This window comes from Euleptes europaea, chromosome 11, assembly GCF_029931775.1.
Source record: "Euleptes europaea isolate rEulEur1 chromosome 11, rEulEur1.hap1, whole genome shotgun sequence".
Lineage (NCBI taxonomy): Eukaryota > Metazoa > Chordata > Lepidosauria > Squamata > Sphaerodactylidae > Euleptes > Euleptes europaea.
In genome coordinates this window covers 51,601,127-51,624,467 of record NC_079322.1, presented here as the reverse complement: position 1 = coordinate 51,624,467, position 23,341 = coordinate 51,601,127, and the positions used below count along the sequence as shown (strand labels likewise).

The following is a 23,341-nucleotide window of genomic DNA, read 5'->3' as shown; positions in this document are numbered from 1 at the left end:
GGCGCATTTTTGGGTGTGCCGACCCCAGACTTTCAGCGGAGCTTCAGTCAAGGCTTTTTAAGAGACCACCCAAGTTTTGTAAACATTGGGTCAGGGGGTCCCGAGATATGGGCTTTCCCCTTTTCCCTAGTGGGATGAATGGATCACCCTCGAGAGATGCATACATATGGATCCTATATTGGATACAAATGGAATCATATTGGATTACCCAGCCTCCCAGCCCCTCCTGCTGGAACAGAAGACAGCCACAGTAAGACCCCTTTGGGGGCTTTAATCTATATTTTTTCTTTTCTGTGTGTGTGTGGGGGGGAAAGCAGAGTCTGTGTGTGTGTGTGGGGAGGGAGCAGTTTCTGTGGGTGGGGTGGGGTGGGGGGGAAGCCAAAGGGGGCTTTTGCCGGTTCTGCCTGGGGTGTGTGTTCCCCCTCCAGTCTCTCTCTCCCTGGTTTGAGGGGGGGCTTCATTTTTATTCTTCAGGTTTTTCCTCATTCATAAGATCAGTTAGGTTATTTTGATGCTTGCTCAAAACTGGTTTTCAAATGGTGACTTAAAGAATGCATCTGCCTGGTCCCAAGTCCAATGCAAAAGGAGAAATTCCACCCCCTCCTGCTCATTATGCATAGCTAGCTGCCTCTGTCCCTTTCCATGGTATGCAAACTCCCAGGTGTCAGGTGCTGCTTTGCACTGTTGCAAAGGTGTTGCATTGCGTGCTTGTGTTGCTTTGCAGTTGTATTGTTTTGCAAAATTCTTCACACCTGCCCCGCCCTTTGCATGTTTGCAAAGGTGTTGCTTTTCAGTTGTGTTGCTTTGCAAAGTTCTTAGCAGCTGCCCCGCCCTTGCTCTCATCAGCTGTTTGTCCAGCCGGGAGCTTTGTGCGTGGGCGGCAAGCTCTGCTGAGAGATACACATTAAGGGTGGGGGGGACCCCTTTCAGGGCCCATATCTCAGCCCCCCCTGACCCAATCTTTACAAAACTCGGGGAGTCTTTCAATATACGTCCTTTGAAGCTCTGCTGAAAGTTTGGGACCTCTAAGCCCAAAAATGCCGCCCCCAGAGGCGCGGAAAGGCGCGGTTGTGTTTTTAATGGCTTTATTCGGCCAAATTTTTTTTCCGAACTTTGAATTCCCGCCGAATTGAACGGATCCGAAGTGGGGGAGTTCGGACTTCGGCACCTACCGAACCCACAAGGGCCAAATTCGGCCGAATCCGAACTGTACCGAATTTTTTTTTTTTTTGACAGCCCTAAATGAAACACTTCGCAGTAAATGCTCAGAGGAGAAACTGCATTACCCCAGTTACCAAGCTCAGGGTGTGCTTCTTTGATGTTGAAAGCGGCTTTCATTTAAAAAGTACAAGAACATGACAATATTTAATCAGCATTAATGAAGACATGACGCATCCCGCTCTCCCATTATTATTTTTGCAATTCTGTCATAAGATTAGGAAATAGTATTTAACTTGTTTCTGGTAACATGGTAACGTGTTTCTGTAGGATGGAATTCTGAAATCGGCAGTGTTTGTTACACTGAAAGGAAGCAGCTGCATACCTTCTTGCTTTCTGCATAAGTGTCAACATTGCTTTGCGCCCCGCTGCCTAGGAACATTTCTTCATAATAGCACACACAATATTGCTACCTTTGGTCATGCAAACTGAATTGATTTTCATATTATCCAGCTCCTGGTGGACTTTGCTCCAATTCCTGTACAATTCAAAGAACTCATGTTGCATGCACCCCCTGAGACAAATGATCCCACGGGGTGGGAACTCCCCCCCCTCCTTAAAGAGCACATTGCATGCCACAGCACACATGGCTTCTGAAATCCGCCAGATCAGTTTGTCGTATGGCATGAAGGGCTGCTGCCCGAAAGGCTGACAGAGTACATGGATCAGTGTTGAAACAGAGTTGAAACAGAAGACTTGCTCTGAGGCTGGGAACCACCGTGACTGTTGGTGTTCAGGCACAGAAAGAAATAAGGGTGTGTGACATTGACCCCTGTGATGGCCTAGGAGTATGAAGCTTCTGCATTGGGTTTAATGTCACTATTGGAAGTCTCACCTTCTTCCCTTGTTTGGTAACGAGAGCAGTAGAGAGTCAGCATGATATAGTGGTCGGAGTATTGAACTAGGATCTGGGAGATCCAGGATCACATCCTTGCTCTGCTTGCTGGGTAATCTTGGACTAATTACACTCTCGGATCCTAACCTACTTTACAGGGTTGTTATGATGGAAAGGAGGAGAATGTTGTAAAGCACCTTTGGTTCTCCACTGGGGAGAAATGCAGGGTATAAATATCTTCTGTTTGCTCTTTTGACAACTCTAGGTTTATCTGAAGGCCAGGCTGCCAGGTTCCTGGCTTTAAAGAGTTTTAAATTGTATTTCATTGTATTTGATTACAATGTTTTTAAATTGTCCTTATTGTATTTTTATTGTAGACTGGAAGGTACTTTGTTAAGTGTTGTTAGCCACTCTGAGCCCTGCTTTGCGGTGGGAGAGCGGGCAATAAATTGAAATAAATAAATAAAATGTTCTAAATATTTCAGATGATCTTTCCTCATTGCAGGTGGCCCTCCCCCACAGTCTATGGCTGTAAACGCCAAAGCGGGCACATGGGAAGATGACATAAAAGCTGTGGTTTTATTTCAAGTTTGGATTTAGGGCATGAATTTTAATATGGATTTGATTATTGGTAGATGGTATTTTAACTTGAGCGTATTATTGGCTGATTGAATGAATTTGGAAAAGAATAATATTTTTTAATAAGGTAAATAAGGTACAATTGGACTTGGTTCTCCAACTGGAATGGCAAGTTGCAGCAGCTCTGTTATTATTCTGGGCTCTTTCGCTTCTGAAATTTTCTGCAAACATTTGTGACAGGAGTTTACTCTTTTGTATTAGAACGGTATCCTGAAAACCTTGGTTCCTGTACAAGCCTTTTTATTGTTAGTGACGAAGACATATTAAGAACACTTTCCTGGTAGAAGCCCCACTGAATAAAATAGGGCTTACTGTTGAGTAGACCTGCTTAGGTGTGCTCCCTAAGTAACCAGGCAGGTAATAACTACTAAACTCAGACTTGATTAGACAATCTACATATTTCTCCCCCACCAGAGAACTGTAGATAACATATTTGTGCTGGCTATTAGGGATGTAATAACGTAAAAACTTTAATTGTGCCCGGTGAAGGTCACAGAACAGATGCTTGAACTTTAAATAACCCTTTCTGCTAAACTTTCTCTTGCCATGTAAAATACTTTTTTTGGCACCTTCTTTGAGGTGGCGCAGGAAGTTTATTAGCTATTGAGTGAAGCCTTTGCCATGTCTCTTACGTTATCTTCCTTTCGATATGGTTGCCTTTGGTCTCACAAAATGAGAAGCAAAATACATTACAACCATACCTTGACTGGTGCCTGTATGTTGCTGGTGTCAGAAACGCCAAAGGCTCTTATTCCATTTTAAAGAAATGAAGACTGAGGCCAGAGAAATCCGTTTTAACGTTTTAATTGCAATCAAACGGGAATTGGCACCTTTCGGTTGACCAATTCAAAGGTTTGACGGGCGATCCATCCTTTTATTCCCTACAGTCCCGTCCGCTGTATGCCCTCCTCCATCCTCTCATTGGACAAGAGGAGGAGTTTACAATCTTCCCCGGAACGCCTTTTTAGGATACATTACATCATCTTAACTCCAACCCACAAGTATATCCCTTTGTTTCATTGGTTACATTTTATTACTATTAATAAGCTCTTTGTACATGCGTTGTTTAGTTTGGAAGACCAAAGGATTTAACCAAACACTGCTTTACTAGGTTGATACCTGCACACATAGTATTTGAGAAACTTATACTAACCAGTATTACAACAAGAACCTATTATACCAGATGTTTGAGTAATTGAGAATAGAATTTACAACATTTGCCTGGTTGGGTTTGAACTATTTGTATTTGTATTCATTAACGTATTTCTGTAAATGTGTGCAGGTTTACAAAGGGTTTTAATTAACCCCTTTGTAAACCCCGTAGGCCGAAACGCTTTTGGTATGTGGTTATAGTTATCAACCTCAGGAAATGCCATTGTGCTATTTTAATGCTTTTAAATAATTTTAACTTTTATATAGCGCTTCTAATAAATTATACTTTCAGTATTTATACATAGACTTATATATATTTTCCTTTCACCCAACCTTGGGTACCCTACTCATTTATTGAGAACATATTGTTAGTGCTTACATCAATGTGTCTCGTCTGTTCTACTGTCTGTGATTTTCTTTGCCTGCAAGCAGAGGCTGCTTCCTTCCCTTCCCAACTCCTGGGTACTACTCTTTTGCCTTTGTGTCCTTTGTTTCAACTCTTCATCTTGGCTTGAAGCTTACCATTATCAATGTATCTCCTGTCTTAGCTCATTATATGTTTCAGCAATTCCTATCTGCGAACATTCTATCTAAATGTCCTTGGCTATTTTCTACTTAGACACACAGCTGGACTGGAGAACAGCTTGTTGCAGCTGTGGATCAGAGAAATTATAATTTAACTGAAAATACAATTTAACCATTTCCTACAGTAGGTAGTCCAGAAGTAGTTTTGTGGACTTTTGTCAAAACAGCTAGGGCAGGGCACATATCCTACTTAATGGGTGCATTACTTGATTCATAACCAGTGGTGGGCAAAGAAAGATAGTTTGGAGTGGTCAAGTGGTTAGAATCAGAGGTTTGTGCCAGCTCTGGGCTGGGAAATACTTGGAGATTTTGGAAGTGGAGCCTGAGGAGAGAGGGGTTTGGGAGGGGAGGGATTTCAATGGGATATAATGACATAGAATCCACCTCCCAAAGTGGCCATTTTCTCTAGTTGAACTGATCCCTGTCGCCTGGAGATCAGTTGTAATAGCGGGAGATCTCCAGCCGCCACCTGGAGGTTGGCAACTTTATATAATATGAGCTTCCATAAGTAAAAGAAAACAGTGTTTGAGATTCCCCAGGAAGTAAAGAAGCAAGACTAGACACATTGACATGTAGGGTTGCTAAATCTGGGTTGGGCAGTTCCTGGAGATTTGAGGGTGGAGCCTGGAGAGGGCAGGGTTTGGGAAGGGGAGGAACCTCAGCAAGGTATAATACAATAGAGGCCAATCTCCAAAGCAGCCTTTTTTCTCTCTCCAGGGAACTGATATCTCTTGTCTGGAGATCAGTGGGAATTCTGGGAGATCTCCAGGTCCCACCTGGAGTCTTGTAATCAAAACCAGGCTCCAAGTACAAAAAAGGAGAGTGAGGACTCAAAGTTATGCACTTGCAAAAAGCTCAATAAAGCAATATACACACAATCAAATGCACAAAAATTCTATTCAGAGGAGCAGCCTCTAAATAAGAAAGGACAGGTCCGTAACGATACAAACATGAGCAAAGGAACGTGAGAATTTCACAATTCAAACATCCAGATACAGGCAGAAGTACGTGCTAAGACAGAGTAATTCTACACGCGCATTAGCGCTATCAAAGTGAAAGTCCAAAGATGGTAAATATCACGTAAAGCAATGGAATAATATTCAAACGCAATGGGCTTCCGGTAAAATCCCCATTTCATAGATTTTTTTCAAGCTTCAAGTGCTTCCGTATGCTTGTAGTACCATTTTAGGAGTAAGACATTTATGCTTCCATTAGTTCTGGACGGCTGTGCACTGGAGGGAGAAGCAGCGTAGTACCCCTCTGTGAAGTGATTTGATACACGCTAATGTCTCCTGTGGCTTTAGGGCCAAACTAAACATGATAGCACCTGGGTGGCCACTGTGTGAGCAGACTGCTGGACTTGACGGGCCTTGGTCTGATCCAACAGGGCTTTTCTTATGTTCTTATGGCATCCATGGATCTGACCTATAAACACCGCTGCCATTTTAAAGCCCAATGAGGTGATTTAAAAATACCACAAGGGCCTGCAGCACAGAGGGATGGGATGAGACGGTCTTGTTTTCCTCCCCCAACCCACTTCTTTTCGGCATGAAACAGTTGCATGAAGGGCGAGTTTTGGCACCTGAAAAGGTGAGGAGGGGAATAAGAGCACCTCATCCCACTGTGCTGTGGGCCTGATTCGGATAGGGCCCTTGAGGCATTTTTAAATCGCCTCGTTGGGCTTTAAAATGGCAGCACAGATGCCGTCACATCTAAGTCTGTATGTTACATGTTGTTTCTTGGCAAAGAGAGGGACTTCTTGGCTTAAGGGTGTGAGGATTTTGATCAAAAAGGTTATGGGTAGTGGTGGGTAGTGGCGAGTGTATGTGGAAAGGGCGTTTTGTCCACGTAGGTCCCTTGATGCTCAGCGCTATTCTTTTTTGCTGGTCAAAGCAGATGCTTCCTTGTTTTTTTCATCAGCAGAAAATGCTGGTTGGGTCCGATCCTGTGACTAGTTCTACTTGCCTCTTCTGCTGTTCTTGTTGTTTTTACTGTGTCTAATTAAAAGTTCACGCTTCAATTAATTAAAGTTCACTCTTCAATTATTTTGTCATGAGGATATCCTTCATTATCTTCCCTATTGATTTCTTCTTGCTGAAGTTATCGGTAAAGTCAGAACTCAGTGAATATCATAACTCAAATGTGCTGTATTTATTGGATTCCAAAATGCAATTATGCAACTTACCAGTACAAAATCTCTTATTTCACTAGCTCCTTTTGCCTTATACAAGCGCCTAAGTGGTTTTCCCAGATATGAATCGCACTTGAAGATTATTTAGTTAGGTTTCCCAAAATATGCAAGAGCACTTCTGCAATCAATATTTTCGATGCCAGGTCACTGCAGAAAATAAATGTAGGGTTTGATTCACTGCCATAAATATCCTGTACAGTTAATAGTGTCTAATTATAGATAAGAGGCAGTAGTTGTAGTAAAAAAAAAATAATTCTGGTCTGTAAAATTCTTACTTCTGTTACAACCTAAAGATTGACCTCTCTCATCAGTGACTAGCCTCTTCAGGACTCTTCAGAATGTGCTTCTGAAAATTCTCATAGATGATTACTCTTTTTAATATAGGGAGGATTTAATTAAGACCCCTTAAGTAACTTTAATAGAGATGCAAGCCATCAATATTCAACAATCTTACTGTTTTAACTGGTATCTAAAATGTGCCCCCAAAATAAGATATTAAGGAAATGGTAGCTTTTCTTTCTGCAGGTGCAGTATTTTTTATTTAGATCATAAGAACATAAGAAAGGCCATGCTGGATCAGACCAAGGTCTATCAAGTACAGCAGTCTGTTCCCACAGTGGCCAACCAGGTGCCACAGTGATATTTATACTCTGCTTTTCCCCCCAATAGGGAACCAAAGCAGCTTACAACACCACCTTCCCCTCCATTTTATCCTCCCAACAATAATCCTATGAGGTACAATAAGAGAGAATGCCAGCACAAGGTCATCCAGTGAACCTCCATGGCAGAGTGAGGATTCGAACCTCAGTCTTCTAGATCCTAGAATGCCACTGTAACCACTATGCGATGGTGGCATATTGTGGGTTCTTCAGACAAAGCTATATTTGCCATCAGAGTATCTTTCAAAATCTAATCCTTATAGGAAATAATTCTATGATATCTTGACCTAGGTGCTCTTGTGTGCAGGGGGGAGGCATGCATAGCTCCGTGAAAGATGTATCTGCTTATTTCTCTGCTATGTTAGTTGATGCCCTTGTGTGCATTGTGGAGATGTTCACAGAGCATATCTTGAGATTAGATAAGATACGGTAGCTCTGCAAGATGCCCTATCCTGAAACACAATAGAAAACAAATTGTTTCATCATGCCCTGCAGTACGATCAGGTCACATGAAAAGTGAAATGATTCTTCTTTCTTTAAAACAGCGAATCTTACTTAATCAGAGGCTGGTCCATAATACTCTGCTCTAGGTATGCAACCAAAGAACAAACAAATGCAACATGTGATTTGTAGGCTAGGCTATATATGGGTGGACATAAAAGCATGCTGCAGTTCTGATATAATGCATTTCCTAGACTGGATGAACATCTGAACCAACATTTTGTGGGGTTTTGATGCACTTACAACCCTCCATATCAACTATGATCTTAGTGGATAGTTCCACTTGTTGCCGAGTTACCATCAAATGAGACTTGCTAAACTCCAGTTGTTAGCATGCAGTCTAGTTTATAGAACACCCATAGTTTTGCTTTTGGTGATATAAATGTACATTATGTATTCACAGTGAAAGCCTGCAGTGAAAGCATAATTTATTCTGATTGCTAGGTAAAGGCTCCACATCAAAGACATTAACAGTGCATTTCTACACAGAGTTACTCCAGTCTAAGCCCATTCATTTCATTCATCTTAGACTCAAGTAACTCTGCATAGGATTGCATTGTAAGAATCCTATTTTATTGTTTTCCAGAATGCTGTACTGGAGGGACATACGAAGGGGGTATTGATTGATTCTGCATGATGCAAAGCTTTTTGTCGTCCAGCTGAGAAGTAAATATGAATTTGCTAAGAATCTACAGTAACTTACAGTCTCTAGGGAAGCTCCACATGGCTTAACCACCACTGGACAATTGGGAATATAGCTGTGTTTAACACCCAGGTTTTTATAGTACTTGTTGCAGCAGGGATATTTATTTTCATGGTAAAGAGGGAAATTGTAAACAGCTAACATCTTAAATTTTTTTTGGCAATGATTTCACGTTTGTCTGTTGTCCTTGTTTCAGGATTTTGCTGTTATGTCACACAGCACAATCAATTAAAGTTACTGAATTTTTTAGAGCACAACAGAACCTACTGCTTTTCAGAATTAATTGTTCAAAGCCTTGGATTTGTACTTCTTAGCTTATGTTGTTTAGAAGGAACACTCCTGTCTTACGTGATGCTATTAGCTTCCAAAGCCTGATAAAATCTGTACTAAAAGAACAAACTGCCAGCTGCTCGGAGTTAAAGAAATATCTGTCGCTTGTTAATTTGGGATGGAGAGTGCAGTACGAAAGCAAGATAGAACAGACTTAAGTGATCACAAAATGTCTCCAGAACTGTCTCATTAGCTCCCTAAATCTAGCCTCTATATTTATGGTTAACTGGACTGGTGCATGTTATGTTTGTATTGCAATATTCAGAATGTTGCGCCAAACTTGTATTAGTAGTGGAATATGCTGATCCCAGTGGCTTGCAAGAATTGACTAATATTGGAGACCTTTAGTCCACACATTTGGCCATCCATTTTAAATGGGTGAGTTTTCTACTTGCCACCTCATATCCTACCAACAACAGCACACAGTCTGTCCTCTTCCTAGGCCCCATATATGATTTCTCCCCTTCTTTCGTTGGACTTCTTGCTTCTTCTATCTGAGTGGTTATCTTAAAGCCACAGATAATTCCAGATATCCCCTCCTAGTTGTCTACTAATTTCTGGACTCTGCTGCATCCTTGTAGAATTACTTTGTGGGAAAGGACAGGAATATGCATGTCATCAAGAGAAGAAGGGACTATAATCTTCCAGTTTTCAAGCAGTCTTCTAGCTTAGTGGTCTTAAACCTTCCCAGCATTAACCCAGGAAGCAGCATGAGACCCACTGAATGGCAAACAGACAGAAAGATGAAGAGCCACAGTCTCTAAAACTGCCTGAAGTAACAAGGATCCCTTTCCGCCAGTCATCTCAACACCCTGCTACTCCTCTTAGAGTGTGTGCAGAGAGAGGAGACAAAATACCCTTGCTTTCTATGCACTAGCAGCAGGTCTTTCCAAGAAGAGGGGTGGGTAGGCCACTCTATAGGGGCTTGCAACCCATCAGCTGAGGTTCTGCAACTGACCTGAGGGTCCAAACCCTTGGATTAGAGACCACTATTCTAACTAGTAGGGGCAGAAAGATTAGGGTGTAGTTTATATCTGCCTGCTTTATTACTATATCTAATAGTAAACTGGCTGGTTCCCCATTTGGACGACGAGGGCAGAAAAGATAGAGCTTACTGCATAGTTATGGGACTCCCCAGTCATGCTGGAAGATATGACATTGTAAATGGATGAAAACCATTAAAATTGGCCCAGTGAGGACTGAAAATGCTCCCAAAGGGATGGAATACTGACAGCAGCTAAGAGTCTGTTAGGGAAAAGGGTCAAGGGGAAATCAGTCTGTTCCAGCCTGAGAGTTTAACAAATCCTGGATTTTGAGGGGTGGGGTAAGAACTCTTTGTCAGCTCACAGGATGTATCCCTATTACTTTCAAATGCGTATTGTTATGATTAGCTTACTTGGATGTAGAAACTTCCCAATTAACTCTCAGAAAAGGCTTTTAAATTTTTTTAATGCTTTTATTATATTTATATAGGATACAGAAGGAAAAAAGGGAGGAGGGGAAAAATTCACTTCCGTCTGCAATAGGCGGTGTTTTCTTTTATCGGTATTATACATTCAAAAACATTTTTTAATACTTATTACAGTTAGTTCGATATACTAGTTTTCATCGTAATCTTATTCAATTAAAAGATTATTAAAAAATGAGATAGACGAATCGAGTGTATTCTTGAACATGAATGACAGCCACTAACGTAAAAAAGAGTAACACAATAAATGTACCGTGACTATCATTTCTCTAAAAATTACTCATTATATAAGTAAGTCAAATATAATCTTAGATATGGAAAACATCTACTCATATAAAAAGAAATAAGGCTAAGTCTAAATATTTAGAGACATATAAGTATGCCATGGTAGCCATTTCTCATAGAATTGTTCTACAGATAGTTTATCAACTGGATTCATCAGATAGGTCATTTTGGCCATATTTACATATTCTGACATATTTTCTTTCCATTCGTCAACTTCTGGTAAGGTCTTTTGTCTCCATCTCCTTGCAAGCACCACTCTCGCTGCTGTTGTAGCATATTTGAATAAGTCTTTGAATTTCGCTGGTAAATCTGATGGTGTTATACTTAACAAAAAATAAATGCTTTAAAGAGTCTCAAGCATATGGCCCATGGGCTGGATCTGGCCCCTTGAAAGCTGTTATCCGGCCTGCGAAAATGTTTGAAAGCCATTTCAGCTAGTTTATACATTCCTTTGAATTAAAGATCCAACACCTATATCAGATTTGCTGGAATACCTATAGTTCCACAAAACAGTTTTTTAAACCACTGTCATCCCTTTTTTTCCCCCAAATGCAGATTATTGACAAAGAAATTAACCCATTTGTGGAAAAATGGGAAGAAGAGGGCCAGTTTCCAGCACACCAAGTTTTCAAATCTTTGGGGAAAGCAGGATTCCTTGGAGTGAACAAGCCAATTGGTAAGACAAGAGATTGCTAAATCTTTCCTTGAAAAGTAATACCTGACTACATAGCATTGGGTTTGGAGATTCAGCGACAGCTATGTTTAAATTAATCTAATTGGATCCTTTTGACTTGGGGAAGGGGCAAACAGGAATATGATCTCGTCAGGTTCTGACGCTGTTTTTTTCCCTATTAAAGAAAAAGAACGTTTGCTCTGGTTTTATTGCTAGCGTCTTTTTCATTTCCAGACATGCAAGAACGATGTTTTCATGTCCTTCTAATGAAGAGCCTGGCCCTTCTGAATTACTACAGAGGCAAATAGGTGTTTAGGGGCTCAGTGATGGAGGCATCAGCGTGACATGCTAGCCTGATTGTAGAATTGACTTAATAACTGGGTCAGTCCCACAAAGCTGAGAATGGTTTTATTAGAGTCTAGCAGTGCTGTATGGAACCAGTATGTAATGTTCCCTTTTGCTTGCAAATCAGGAATAGGGTACTCAGCCTGGTTCTTGCTCTTACGTTCACATAGCAGAGACGGGGTGCTCGAAACAGCATCCATTTATTACCTAGAAGATACAGGGATGGTAGCAACTGGTTTCAAGACAAGGGAGCTCATGCAGTCTACAGTTAATTAGAAACAATTAATTAGAAACACTAAATACAGTTAATAAGAAACAAAATGAAGGAGCAAGGACTCCACCCCATGGAACTACACCAATGGACACAGCTATTGGGGTGGGGCTGGGGAGGACAGACTGTTCCACACAACAAATATACCACAAGTAGGTAGCTCAGAAGTGGCCAGAGAGGGTTGAGAGCCAGGGTTTGTATGAGGAGCAACATCTCAATGTTCCATCTTAAATTCTTTTTTCTGCCTTTGAGCCCGGGAGTGCAGCCAGTTTTAGGAAAGGCCTCTCCTCTGCAGTAAGGCAGGTAGGCTGGTTTTGAACTAGGGTTGCCAGGCTCCGTCCCCGCTGGCCACCGGCGTGGGATGGGGGGTAGGGTTGCCAGATCCACGTTGGGAACTCATGGAGATTTAGGATGGAGTATGGGGAGGACAAGGACCTCAGTGGGATACAATGCCATTGAATCCACCTTCCAAACCAGCCATTTTCTCCAGAGGAACTGATCTCTGTAGTCTGGAGATGAGCTGTAATTCCAGGGGATCCTCAGATCCCGGGAAGGAGGAGGAGCCTTTACCCTCAACCTGTGTGAAACATCTGGAGATCATAGTGGAAAGCTACTGGAAGAATGTTAGGGCGAAGGAGTCATTTGTGTTTAGAACAGAAAAAAGTCTTTATTTTTTTAAAAATCAGTGGTGGCTGAGGCACCTCCCCCCATGGATCAGTGCTCCAAACTCTCCTCACCCGATCTGCCCAGCTGTTCAGGCTCAGGATTTCTGCCCTAGCTCAGGAATGGATTTTTCAAGATCACTGTTACTCTTTCGATGCTGAAGTGATGCTGAAACTCACTCATTCACAGTCATCATAGGGAGGTGTCTATGTGATGGGATACTTAAAAGAGGTAAATGATGGCTTAGAGAGCTTTGAAATTATTTAAATTATCTCTTACTCCTCTGAGGCACCCTGTTATATTTTCATCTATAGTGGCTAAAAAACCTGATACACACAGCCCTCTTTGAAACTTGGCACTGAAAGCTGGACTCACACAGAATTAATGCCATGCTACTCTAGCTAAACTAGTTAAAACCATTTCATGTGGCATCTCTGCAATCGGTACCTTTTGGGATCAAGAGATAAAATTGGCAGTACTGCTATAAATGTAATCGCTCTTTAAAGTATGTGGCTCTGATAATATGAACTAAACTGGACTACCCTAAGAATTTATCTATTCTTATTTCATCAGATGCTCTACTATGAATTGCTGCTTCTTTTAAACAGCAATTTTGGCCAAAACATGCATATAGGAGTGGACAGATAAGTCTCCAACAGCACTTAATTTGAGCCCCAGTAATTCCAGATGGAGAAAGCCAATCCTAAACCTATTTAACTCAGATGTAAATCTTCCTGAATTCAATGGAACTTTATTTCTAGTAAGTAAGCTTTAAATTGTAGCTGGAATCATATATATAGGGGTTAATTGTATGGCTCAGGCTTAAATTTTGAGTAGTCAAATGTGAGCACTTGGGGATTTATGTTTAAGAAATGCATTTTCCCCTGCCAAATTACAGCATAAAATGCAACAAAAGCTTTGTAATGTAATGCTTATCTCTTTTCCTGCCGGCACTTTTCGGATAGCTGAGCTTTTAGCATAATTTAAATGTTAGCATCACAATGTGCTGCATATTTAAATTATAGAAAATTAGGATGCTATCATTATCCTGTGTCTTGGGTCACATTCTAGCCACAAGAGGAATGACATGTCACTACGAGACTAGCAGAATTATAAGATGAACTCTTTGAAGATGCTTTCAGAATTTGTTGAGCTTTGGCTATTTGTATGTTGTTCACATAAGAATGTGGGGGGGGTTGTTGTTGTTTAATTACAGTGGCATCTGTATGCTTTACAGTGCAATCCTAAACAGAATTATGCCCTTGTAAGTCCATTGAAATCAGTGGGTGTCGAAGGATGTAATTCTGCTTAGGATTCCACTGTTTATCTCGCATGCAGGTAGTGAGCACTCGTATTTTTAAATGCTCCAAAATTGAGCATTTGTGAGTTTCCCATTTTCTGCTCCCTGGTAAGAATTTAGTGTTAGTCATTTGTAAATTGCATGTTCTTCGACTTCATAAACTTTTGATTAATTTGATATTGTCTGTATGTTTGTGAGGGTTTCATGAATGCACTTTATATACTGTTTATATACAGTTTACACTGACAAAGCTTTGTGTGTTTGTATTTTAAATGCTTGTACTATTATAACATATAAAAGACACAAAAGTACTCCCTCACTGCAAATATTTCAGAATTCTACAGTCGCTAGTAGCCACTGATAGACCTATCCTCCATGAACATATCTAATCCCCTTTTAAAGCTGTCTGTGCCTGTGGCCATCACTGGACTTATCAAGTCAGACCACTTGTCCATTTAGCTCAATATTATTTGCTCTGACTGGCAGCAGCTCTCTAGGATTTCTGGCAGAAAGAAGTCTCTCCCAAACCCCTCTTGTAATTCTTTAACAGGAGATTCCAGTGACTGAAATTGGGACCTTGTGTGTATTCTTTGCGGTTTGTTTATTTTCTGTTTTCAATTTCGTTAAATGTGAAGAAAGCATGTTTCATTCTTGTTTTTCAAAATGTAACCTGTTGTTTCTCCAGCTGGGGTCCAGGGACCCCAGCAGATCTGCAAGGCACTCTTAGGTGTTCCACAAGTGTTTTTGTAGGGATAGCTGGTAAACCCTTCCGATGTTCATACAGCTAATGTGTAAATTACTTAGTTCTTTACTAGTGTGTTTGTGTGTGTGTGTGAGGGGGGGTGATGACTTTCCAATTGCAAAGAATTTGGATCAATGTGGGGAAGAATTTTTTTTTTTTAGATTAAAGTATATACAGCCATGGCTGATAGCTTTAACACGAGAATAAATCATATCTCCATGATGCATAACTAAGTTTAAAAAGCTGAATTAGTCAGCAATGCCACTGTTAGCTGTTTGTGGCCATTCACAATTACTCTTTCTGAACACTATTAGAGGGTATGTATTTGACAAATCTGGCTAGTTCTTAGCAGCCGCTTCTTTATAAAAACATACAACACATAAGGACTGAAGTCCAAAGACCTTTAAGGTAAGCAGTACTAGATAAGAAAACAAAAGCTGATTCTTTGAATTGAGGAATGTAAAGGTTGACATTTGCTGATCTGGAGCCCCAGTTTTCCAGCAAATAAGTTAGGCTAACTGGAGAGAGTGGGAAAGAGAGGCTAAAAACAAAAATTGGATTAAAAACACACTCTAGAGACACAAAGGAACAAAGAAGATGAAATAGAGAAATACATCATTGACTCTAAGCTGAAATCTTTTAAAAAGGATGACCTATGGTGGAACCAAAACATCACTATGCAAGAGATCACTTCAGCAATTGCAAACCAGAAAACGAACAAAGTACCGGGCCCAGATGGTTTGACCGCGAGATACTACAAATGCTTTGAAGAAGAAGTAGCCTTACATTTGCAAAAGCTGTTGAATTATATACCAGGAAGCGGAAAGATTCCAGAAACGTGGCAAGAAGCACATATCACATTAATTCATAAAGAAGGAAATGATCCACAAATGCCTGCTTCATACAGACCAATATCTTTACTAAACGTGGATTATAAAATATTTGCTTCTATCCTGGCTGAAAGATTAAAAAAAAATAGGCCAAATCATACACTCTGATCAAACTGGCTTTATCCCGAAAAGTCTTATGCGGGACAATGTGCGTTCCATTATTAATTCCATAGAACATGTAAAACAGAAGAAATCCAAAGTGGCTTTTATTTTTCTAGATGCAGAAAAAGCATTTGATAATATCCAGTGGGACTTTTTATTAAAGGCTATCCAAAACCTGAACTGTGGCAACAAATACATACAGTGGATTCGGAGCATATATCAAAGACAATCAGCAAGACTAGTAATTAATGGGAAATTATCTGAAAAATTTGAAATTAATAAAGGCACCAGACAAGGCTGTCCGCTATCTCCGCTCTTGTTCAACATGGCATTGGAAGTACTAACGACCAGATTAAGGCAAGATGAAAACATTGCTGGTCTGAAAGCTTCTGGCGAGGAGTACAAATTAAAGTGCTATGCCGATGATGTGATCTTAACTCTGGAAAATACGGCAGAATCAATAGTACATCTTATGAAAGAAATTGAAAAATATGGTCAATTATCAGGATACAAAATAAATAAAAATAAAACAAAGATCATCTTAGAAAACATAGAAAACCTGGAGAAGCAAACTATTCAGCAAGTAACAGGATGCAAAATAACAGAAAAACCGGTAAGATATCTGGGAATCTACCTTACTGGAAAAAATCAAACATTAAACGACAACTATCAAAAAACTTGGCTGTTACAGAATGACCTAGAAAGATGGGCTAAATTAAATGTCTTGGATGGGAGGATTAGCAGTAATAAAGATGAATGTGTTACCGAGATTGACCTTTCTTTTTCAAATGCTCCCAATACATATAGAAGAAAAAATACTGGCTGAATGGCAAAGACAAATTAACAAATTTGTGTGGGCTGGTAAAAAACCAAGGATCAACTTTAAAATTATGCAAGATGAGAAGAAAAGAGGAGGACTGGCATTACCAAACATTAAGTTATATCATCAAGCAGCAGGACTATCTTGGATTGCCGATTGGATGAAAGACCCAAATCAAAAAATGTTGAAGAAAGAAATGGGAACATGGGATCATGGTTTCCACTATTACTTATGGAAAGCAAAAAAATCAGAGATCTTTACACAGAAACACATTATTAAAGACGGATTGATGAAGACCTGGATCAGGAACAAAAACAGATTAAGTCGCTTACCATCTCTAATCATGTCTACTACAGATACATATTTAAGTAAGGGAGAGAGAAGATGCACAGATTTTATAAGATATCAGGACAGGTTAAATGAACAAGAAATAAAATCTTGGAATGAAATGAAGCGGAGCAAAAAAGCAGATTGGCTAATTTACAATCAAATGATCATGAAAATACGACAAGATTGTTATCAATAGACTAAACTAAAAAAAATACAGAATTTGAAAATCTAATCTTGGGGAAAAATTACAAATTATTGCTCAAATTTGAAATGGAACAAGAGCAAGTTGAAGTATGCGTGATTAAATGGATGGAAAATTTTAAGAATGAGATAACAATGCAGCAATGGGAAAGACTGTGGACTAGGTCAATTAAATTCACTGCCAGTAATAATGTGCAAGAAAACTGGTACAAACAATTTTTTAGATGGTACATCACACCAATGGATATTAAAAAAATAGACAAAACATACAATTGCCACTGCTGGAAATGCAAAGACAAAGATGGAACCTACTTCCATCTGTGGTGCAGTCCTGCAGACTGAGGTATGTTGATTTGGTATGCCTCGTCTCCTGCTGTCTTCCCTTATCGTTCCTGTCCATTTTCCTTTCCTTGTGTTTATTTAGATTGTTAGCTAATGAACCCTAGGCTCTGTTTTATTTATTTATTTACTTACTGTACAGCTCCTTGTTTCTAGGCACTTAAAATAATATTGATGATAATTAATATTCTGCTCAGGAAGATGGTTCAGTTTTGATACTTGTATGTATTAATATAGAATAAAACATGACCCTGGAGAGCCAAGTACTATGCCTGTATATAGTGTGTTGAATATTCCTACTGAGATAAATATGTGCATAGAATTGCCCCTCATAGAGAGTATCTGAATGTATGTCTAACCAAAGCCATTTTTACTTGCTGCCAGTATACTTACAGATGTTTTGGGATAGCTGTAAAAGCAATAACTGGTATTGGGCTGTAAGAGGTTGGTGGAAATATATGAAGAGTAAACAGGATAAAAGTTAAAATCATACCCAAAGTTGTGGTTCTTCTCTCCTGGTATGCAGCACAATGTTTTTATAGTACAACTTGAATTATGTGCCAAAAAAGCTGGTGTGTGTGTGAACAACATAGGCATATCCCCATGCAGTAGAAAGACTGCTGCTCACTTTGCTTGACCGAACTGAATCCCTTTATGGGTGTGGGTGAATAGGGTGAAAACTGCACTCAAGAGTAAAGCAGCATTTGAAATAACAGAGAACAGTTTTTTTTAAAAAAAATTATCTTGCATCTTGATATATACCAAGAGGATATAAACACATTCCTGAACCTTTGAGAAAAATGATAAACCTAAGGAATGCTCATAGGCTGTGCCAAAGGTTATGGAATTGATGCCAAGTTGCACACATTTTTGCAAGCCTTATTCTGGGTATTTCAGATTTTGTAAAGTCATAGTATTTTGCTAAGACTAATTCAGAGTATTTTGCTAGCAACTATAACAGAAATACATATGGCCCCACTTACTTCCTAAAAACACTCGGCAGACACCAGAAAAGGTGAACGCCATGGCACTCACAAGCATCATATTGGTGACCCTTGTCATGCATCACATTTACGCTGGGCTCCCTCCCATTATGAGACTCCACCCTCCCCAGGCACCAACCTCCATATCTGCAGGAATTCCCTAAACTGAAGTTTACAACCCTAAACCCATCCCTTCCCTAGGTTTGCCCCTGACACACACACCCTAAAAATTTAATACATGGATTCATAATTTTGACTGAAAGGTGCAACACATGGATGTTGTGTGACTCACACTAAATCTTAGCCAAAAGGCTGAGAAGCGATTAATGTGACTCTTATCCTTTCCAGTAGAGTCTACCATCCATCTTGTGGGTCTTCAAACCACTGGGCTATGGTTGTTTCTTGCCTGTTGTGATTTGAATGGCAGTCTTCCATTCTCTGACTTTCTCTGGCGGTTTACCTGCAAAAAATGCCATCTAATGCATGTTGAGTTTGAGCTACTGGAGGATCTGAAGCAGTCTTTCAGGAAGCCAGCCTTTGGCCATAGTTACTGCCCTCTTAATGATATGAAGGCCTATGCTGGGGGAAGGGCTGTGAGCATCTTCTGGCAGTCCGTTCATTTTGCAGAGTGGGAATTGAATGGTTTCTATAAAATAGTCAATAACATTCCCACTGATGTCTTATAGGAATGGCAGCGTTGCAGTCAGGTGAAATTATGGTTGGTGGATGGCAATAAAGTTGCTGGGCTTGCAGTTTGGAGTTATCATGATTACTGCAAAATGGTGCTCAGAAAAACAATGGCTCTCAAGTTGTTCAAACATCGTAATGGCAGCCATCTTACCTGACCACAGAATTGCCTTGTAAGTTTCTGCAGACTTAAAAAAAAAATCCTGGACCTTTATTATTATTTTTCTTTTGAATGGTTTACATGAATGATGCAAGATGAAATGAATAATACATTTCAAGGTAAATTAAATCAAATGTTGGTGCAATCTCTAGTGTGTACAATAAGCCAGAAAATGCTGTGTTCATTAAAATCCACACAAACTTTTTAATTAGGGGAGTGATGTAAGCAGAACCCTTCAGGTTGGGCAGAAGTGACACATGAAGCTGCCTTCTACTGAATCAGACCCTTGGTCCATCAAAGTCAGAATTGTCTACTCAGACTGGCAGCGGCTCTCTGAGGTATTTCACATCACCTACTTGCCTAGTCCCTTTAACTGGAGATGCCAGAGATTGAACCTGGGACTTTCTGCATGCCAAGTAGATGCTGTACCACTGAGCCACAGCCCCTCCCTAAGTGCAGTTTGGTCTAAAACAGGAGAAGACATCCCTGTTGGGTAATCACACATAAGATTGCAAACGCATTGGCAGGACCCTTATGAGAATTTCAGAAACAAAGATTCATTTTTGAAACTTTCAGGAGATGTAGTACTTAGAGCTCTTTAGAGAATATGAGCTGCAATTTTCATAAGTCTCTAGCTCTCGAAGCTATTGTCAAAATATTGAAAATGTAAACTCAACATCTGATTTGACAGCATCACATAATAACAATCAAAGGAACACAGATTTTTTTTTTTAGCAATTTTGGAAACAAAGCTCAAATAATTTGGGTCCAGGATTTTGGAAGTGGTTAAAATTGGATGACTATAATCTGGAGAACCAGATTCGAGTGCCCACTCCTCCACATGAAGCCTGCTGGGTGACCTTGGGCCAGTCACAGTTCTCTCAGAACTCTCTCAGCCCATGTGGAGGCAGTCAATGGCAAACCACCTCCAAACATCTCTTTCCTTGAAAACCCTATGGGGTCGCCATAAATCAGCTGTGACTTGACAGCGCGCACACACACACACATACACTCTCACACATACACGTAGGTTTGAAAGTGCCACAGGATTGTTGTTTATTCAGCGATTAGCAGGGTTCCCACTCTGGAATCTATAGATGTAAACACTTCCCCTAAACTATTCTCCCCATTGGTCTTCTGAATGTTTAGCTATTTCAATTTATTCATGGCTCTGTAATCTGCCTCCTGTTTGGTACGTACAGCCTTAGAACACTTTCCAGGCAGTAAGCCTGATGGAATAAAATGGGACTTGCTTCCTAACGGACTGGGAAAAGGCGGGAAGAAAGCAGTATTGCATCCTTAAAAGCACACTGAATTCAGTGGACTTAGAAAGGTGTAACTATGCTCAGTATGGTACTGTCTTTCAGGCCTCCTACCATGTATAAACTAGTCCATGCGATTGGTCACATATGCCCTAACAATCTGTCCACCCACTATTTTGCAGCTGAGAGATATACAAGTTAGGCTTTTTCAGGGATATAGTCTTAATTTATATTCTAATCGCTGTAGAAGAACACACATGAACCTTAGACTTACTCCCATATATACATCTGGGCTAATGTGAAATAGTGCTTATAGAAGTTAGATTTCCTATAGGCATGCATTAAAAAAAATCTGATCTCTCCTCCCAGAGAAACCATCCTGATTCTGCAAACAGTAGATCTGTCAAAAAGAGTAACTGGTCTTGAGTATACATCCTTCGGATGAACTTGCCTTTTTCACAGTGCTATTTTATATTGTTTACTAGTGTAGGGTCAGCCTGAAACGGGTGCACCGGTTCCCTGTTCTTTGCAGTTCTAATTCCCAAAGAAGACATGGCAGCCAACATTAACTCTGAGGACTGAATCTGGAGAAGCGTGAATTCTGAAGACCTCTCTCTGCACCCAAACTACGTCAACAAAAACTGAGTGTGAGGCATAAAACAACCCATGACATTCTAATGTCAGGGATTGCAGAGATGCCAGTGGAAATCGGAAACCCATTTGTTATTTTCACACCTACTGGAATAGCAGTGGACCTCCAGCCACGCTCTGCTGAACACTGAACATGACTATGCTTAGGAGAACCTGTCACTTCATGAGTTGTTCAACACAAGTGACAGGAAATCAATATTTCCAACTTTTAATTACCCTCATGGGAATCTTAGCAAGTTTCTAGAAGCACTTCCCAACAACAACAAAGGCTTTTGTTTATGGATTTTACTTTGGAACAGCATGACCAGCTCTAACCTATCTGCTTCGCAAATACGTTACCTAATTGACAAAGAGACAAATTCTTCAGCTGGAAGAAAATGACAGAAGACTGCACTTATGGAGTCTTCCCCCCCATTACTAGATAATGTTACCAAATCTGATTTCCACAGACTCTTAACCTGGTGCTTCATCACTTTTGTTAATATAAATACGATCACGTTTTCTCTCTGCTCCTGGCCTTTTAAGGGAACCGTGTGTTCTGTTTGGTTCTAGATACCCACTGGAATGGCCACTGGCTTTTTATATTTCCTGTTGGGGGATCTCATTTTCCCTTCTCAGAAAGTCAAAGGTTCAACCTGATACCTGCTCCACACATAGGGTTGCCAAGTGCCAGGTGGTGGCGGGCAAACCTACCCATGGCGCCACGTCACTTCCGGTTTACGCATGGAAGTGCCGCATCGCAAGGGGCTGTTTACCACGCAAACTCCCAGTTTTAAAAAATCCAGCCTGTTGAAGAATCCCAAACAGCTTGAAGGCTGGCACACTGGTGTTCTTTTAGTTGGTCCTAATAAAAGACATATGGCTTTTTCAAACTGTACCTGCTGCTTTTGTTGCAAACAAAGTGCGTAAAAAACAACCATGGTTTCCATGATTACATTTCTCTTGACGGCAGGAGGGGAAGCCACGTTAACTTTGTGCGCGATGCCTATAATTACACGTTTGCTAGCCAGCCTACACACTTGCTGGGAAATTCAGTTTCTTGACAATTTGATTCACCTGTCGAATATTTAAGGTGGAAGGTACAAGGTTTCAGCGTGGACACTGATTACACATTGACTATTCAATGGTAATTAATCTGTGTTAAGTCACACATTCTTTTCCCTGAGCACTTTGGCAAACAGGAGCAAGAAACGACCCCAGAGCTTAAATTTTTAATGAACATGGCCTTGCTGCCATGCTCATTAGTCAGTTTTAATATGCTTGGATTGAAAATTAAATACAACAACATGTTTGCAATTAATCATCCGTGTCTGCTCAGACCAGCGACAGCGGGTTAACTGTAGGAATGCTTTTGATAGTATTCAGTATACCAACAAGTGCAAGTAGAAAGCAGATTTCAGGTTTGCTGCTACCAAAGCCGCATGTCTCGTAATTGGCCACGGGATTCTTTGTGCTCTGATTTTAATCACTGACAGCCCATTCCTGAAGGGGGGGTTGGATCCGTGATGGCCGGGAGTGGCACATTTGTGCTGCTGCCTCCGAGGCTTCCTGGCTACCACAAAGGCAAAAAAATAAAATAAAAAAAAACTTTAAAAAAGTTTCATAATTATATAAAGGGGGGAATGCCCCATAGCGAGCAGCGAGGCTGCACCCAAAAAAAGATGGTGCAGCCCTGCCTCCGCTCAAGGGGACATTCCCAGGGTGAAAGGGCAGCCCCACCCCGGGAATGCACCAACGCCAGAGCAGGCTTTCCCTTCTGGGTAAGCCCTGCCGGTGTGGCTGAACTGGCAACGGGGGCTGACAGTGCCCGGATGCCGGCGTGTTTGCCTGCGCTGGTGTAGGTGCCACCTAATTCCGTGATAAGGAGGCACCTATGCCAGCACAGGGTCATGCCTGCTCCTAAGGAGCTTTGCCCCCCCCCTTCAGGAATGGGCTGTTAGACGACTAGCAGTTCAATCCTAACGAGAGTTAGAAGGGTATAACTCTGTTTAGGACTGCATGGTAATTCTTTTGTTACAGTTGAGGCTGTGATTCTACTTTTTGAACATGTTCAAGTTGCTTAGAACAGACTACACACCTACTAAACCTTTCGAACTGATAATTACTGTTAATTTATTTCCAGAAAGACGAATTATGTGCAACAATTAAAAATGAGTGCCCTAATTCTGTTTTGATTTTTAAATGCTTAAACGGCTAGAGTTAGACTATGTAATGCTCTTACTGAACATATATCTTTGCAATGCCCATGAATAATAGGGCAGGTGTGAAGTTGCCCTTTATTTTAAATTACCCTCTTCTTTAAATGTATTAGGAGAAAATAGTCTTCTTTTCCCTTCCTTGATTTTTATATTTATAA

The 23,341-nt window shown here is 40.6% G+C and overlaps 1 protein-coding gene across 1 annotated transcript in view; it reads left to right on the top strand.

Annotated features, from left to right (window-relative positions):
- LOC130484430 (probable acyl-CoA dehydrogenase 6) overlaps positions 1 to 23,341 on the top strand; it is a 56,067-nt gene that overhangs the window by 3,686 nt on the left and 29,040 nt on the right. The window contains exon 2 of the mRNA XM_056857422.1: positions 11,122 to 11,242. Within this exon, the coding sequence (XP_056713400.1) occupies positions 11,122 to 11,242 (121 nt within the window). The remainder of the gene's footprint in view (positions 1 to 11,121; positions 11,243 to 23,341) is intronic.